General features: G+C 33.7%; 1 protein-coding gene across 1 annotated transcript in view; it reads right to left on the bottom strand.

Moving 5' to 3' along the window:
* LOC106458026 (organic cation transporter protein-like) overlaps window positions 1-3,898 on the bottom strand; it is a 12,984-nt gene that overhangs the window by 7,386 nt on the left and 1,700 nt on the right. The window contains exons 2-3 of the mRNA XM_022384146.1: window positions 3,516-3,684; window positions 2,221-2,368 (exon numbers count right to left, since the gene is read on the bottom strand). Of these exons, the coding sequence (XP_022239854.1) occupies window positions 2,221-2,368; window positions 3,516-3,684 (317 nt within the window). The remainder of the gene's footprint in view (window positions 1-2,220; window positions 2,369-3,515; window positions 3,685-3,898) is intronic.

Here is a 3,898-nt window from a genome sequence, read left to right as displayed (position 1 = left end):
CCGCTGTCGTAACAATATATATATATATATATACATATTATAGAAAACGTTTCAAATTACACAAGATCGAATTGATGTTCAGCAATGTCAGTGATAAGATTTTTGTGTTATTCTTTTGGGTACACCAATGAATATCACAGGTTCAGGATCTGCTGATCGAAATTCATTTCTTGTGGTACTTCCAAGTAAAACCGAAACCAACAGGTAAGTATTATGCTCCATAAAAGTATCAGACTCAAAGAAACTGAAATGTATTGCTAAAAACAAAGGGAAAGACTCAAATGATTGTGGGAAACAATATTAATATTGATATTATCAATGTAAACGTTTGTGTAGAATTGTATTGTATTGCATTGGTATTCTCAAGCTGAAAGCACTTTATGTTCACATAGGCTGAATGGATAAGTCAGAGATCCCTTTACTCCGGTAGATCAGTAGTAAATCTTGGGCTTATAACGCTAAAAATCGGATTTAGATACAGAGAGAATGAGCTTATAGTATAGTTTTGTGCTTAACAAGAAGGAAATAAATAAGAGAAACCCATAGGATTCAGGCATGATCATTTCAAATTTGGAACTACGGATCTGAGGGGAAAGACCAGTTAACAGCATCTGCAGACAAAAAAAGCTTTGGATGACTTTGAACACAATAAGCATTGACTTCCACTCATTAAATTAATTGCAGAAGACCTACACTAAAAATGTTGAAACATATTTTGTGAATACACCTGAATAAAGATATGCAACTTATAAGTTACGAAAGTGTATGCTACAATAGCTTTCGACTGATGTCTTTCTATTTCCTTATTTTACAGCGCTCAACCTAAAAATGTCCAGATTAATAACTAATATAACCACAGTTTATATAATAACCTCGTTTAGACAACATGCACAAAAGTATGACAGTTATGTGTCAATAAAGAAAAGTAAATTATAACTGTTGTTGAATGTCGCTTGTGCTAATTAGTTCCAGTTTTAAAAATTGTTCATTGATTTTATGAGAACATCAGCATTATTTGTTTGAAGGCATAAATTGTTCAATCTGGATATTTCAGTGAAAGTATATTCTCACTGAAAATTATAGATTGGACAAGTTATACTTTCTAATAAACCATGTTATTGTGCTCATGAAATTGTTGTAGACTTTTCAAAGTTGAAAAAGGAAACTATATTTAATAAACAGGATTCAACAATCATTATTATTAGGATAATTTAAAATGAAAACATTAACTTAATATATATAGTTAAATAAAAAACATAAAATAAAACTGAATATGTTACAAAGAAAAGTAAGTAATATTGGACTGTTTGTTTGTTTTGAATTTCGCGCTAGCCGTCCCTAATTTAGCCGTGTAAGACGAGAGGGAAGGCAGCTAGTCATCACCACCAACTCTTTGGCTACTCTTTTACCAACGGATTGACCGTCACATTATAACGCCCCCACGGCTAAAAGCATGTTTGGTGTGACGGGGATTCGAACTCGCGACCTGCAGATTGCGAGTCGAGCGCCCTAACCACCTGGCCACGCCGGGCCCAATATTGGACTAATAAGAAAACGTAAATATTGAATTATTAATAATTGAATAATTAAAACAAAATAAAATCAAAACTAAAATGTATGAGCTCTTAAGTAACAGCCCGGCATGGCCAGGTGGATAAGGCGCTCGACTCACAATCTGAGGGTCGCGGGTTCGAATCCGCATCCCACCAAACATGCTCGCCCTTTCAGCCGTGGGGGCGTTATAATGTGACGGTCAATCCCACTATTCGTTGGTAAAAGAGTAGCCAAGAGTTGGCGGTGGGTGGTGATGACTAGCTGCCTTCCCTCTAGTCTTACACTGCTAAATTAGGGACGGCTAGCGCAGATAGCCCTCGTGTAGCTTTGCGCGAAATTCAAAAACAAACAAACAAACTAAATACACATACTATATCGTTTCTCTCCATGTACATTTAAGTTTGGTCTTGTTTTTCATAACTGGACAGAAAGAAACAGCTATAATATTAATTTATTTGTTTTAAAGCAAAGCCACTTTGGGCTATCTGCTGTGTACACCACTGGGAACCGAACCTTGGATTTAAGCGTTGTAAGTCCGTAAACCTATCGTTGACCCACAGGGAGACCAGCAGTAATTACGACATAATTATTACTCACTTAGAGATTCTAGTTTTGCAATCAAGATAATCAAAATACAAGAAAATAGAAAAAAATAATAATAATTACAATGTCAGAAACTTCTTTAATTTTCTTAATGGCATCATGAATATGTCTGACAGCTATTCCGTTTAATGAAGCAGCTTTGTGAATGACCTCCTCAGCTCTCTCCAAGTAACCATGAGTTAGTAGCCATCGTGGAGATTCTGGTAGAAACCTAAAATCATAAGTTTACAGAGACATTTAAAATTTTAAAAGTGTATATAAATGAAAAGTTGATTATTGTCATTAAGAAAAGAAAATATAAGATCCATTTTGGAAAGACAATAAAGAAACGATTTGGCAACTACTTTCGCAAAACAACTACGAATTCAATAAGTAATTATCTTTCCACTCCAATGCCTGATATTAATTCACAATAAAATAGAATAAACGTATTCAACATTTTGTTTTGTTATGTTATCTGTTCATAACTAAAATTGGAAAAAATATAATATAGTTTATGATTTATAATTCGTTTCTTTATGAGTTGTCATTAAAGTATTCCTTTAAAACATCAAGGATGTCAGCCTAGTTCAGGTCACTGTGAAGATCCAAGTCAAATATGGCTCGAACTAAATGATGTTTAAGTACTAGTAACACGATCGAAGTCAAACAAAAGTTTTATTTTAAATCAAAATAAACAAGATGGCGATTTAAAATTTGATTACCAAAAACTGTGTATAAATTTACATTTTGAAAATAAAGGGTTCATTGACTATGTTAATTTAAAATTCCGCAGGTGTCAGAAGACACAAACGTTTAGGTTTTATTGCATTTTACAACATTTCCTCGATAGCTCTGTTTTAACAATCTATAATTCAATAAATGCCACAAATCTAATGAAATCCAAATACGTACCAAATTAGACTAGAAAGTGTTAATTTTCATCAAGAAAACTTAAAATAAACTATCATAAAATCACACAAATCTTTGGTCACCGTTAACAGAAAATTAGATTATTAATTTGTTAGTTAGTTTTGAATTTCGCGCAAAGCTACACAATGTAAGACTAGAGGAAAAGCAGCTAGTCATCACCACCCACCGCCAACCTTTGGGCTACTCTTTTACCGACGAATAGTGGGATTAATCACCACATTATAACGCCCTCACGACTGAAAGGGCGAGCATGTTTGGTGTGAAAAGGATTCGAACCCGCGACCCGCAGATTGCGAGTCGAGCGCCCTAAGTATCTGGCCATGTCGGGCCTAGATTATTAAGAAAGCAACAACAAAAACACGATCTGATGTACTATAACATACAAACACTATTGAAAAATTTTAAAAGCCAGCGTTACACATTTTAAAAGAGAATAACGAACCTACCAACACGCTAAAACTGATGGAAAACAGAGAATCGACATAGCAAGTTGCAAGTAAAACCAGTCACGTAACAACCAGGCCAATCCAGCAAGAATCAAAGCTCCAAATGTCCAATTAAATCCTAGTACAGTACACACTGTAGAACGAACATTCGTGCCTATAACTTCTGTAACTGTAGACAAAAGACAACTTTTTAAATTAAAATCTGAACATTTTCTGATGATGTAATGATTATAGTAATTATCTTTTATTACTTTTGCGACAGTAATTATATAAGGAATATAAACCAAATATTCACTTGCGATGATTAAGTAATCTTAATTTTTGTTTGGTTAACTAATTTAAATGGATATAAAATATTCACATATATATATAATTTAATACAT

The sequence above is a fragment of the Limulus polyphemus genome, unplaced genomic scaffold (genome assembly GCF_000517525.1).
Source record: "Limulus polyphemus unplaced genomic scaffold, Limulus_polyphemus-2.1.2 Scaffold405, whole genome shotgun sequence".
In the NCBI taxonomy this organism is placed as follows: Eukaryota; Metazoa; Arthropoda; class Merostomata; order Xiphosura; family Limulidae; genus Limulus; species Limulus polyphemus.
The sequence above is the reverse complement of the archived record's forward strand: the minus strand, read 5'-3'. Positions and strand labels throughout refer to the sequence as shown.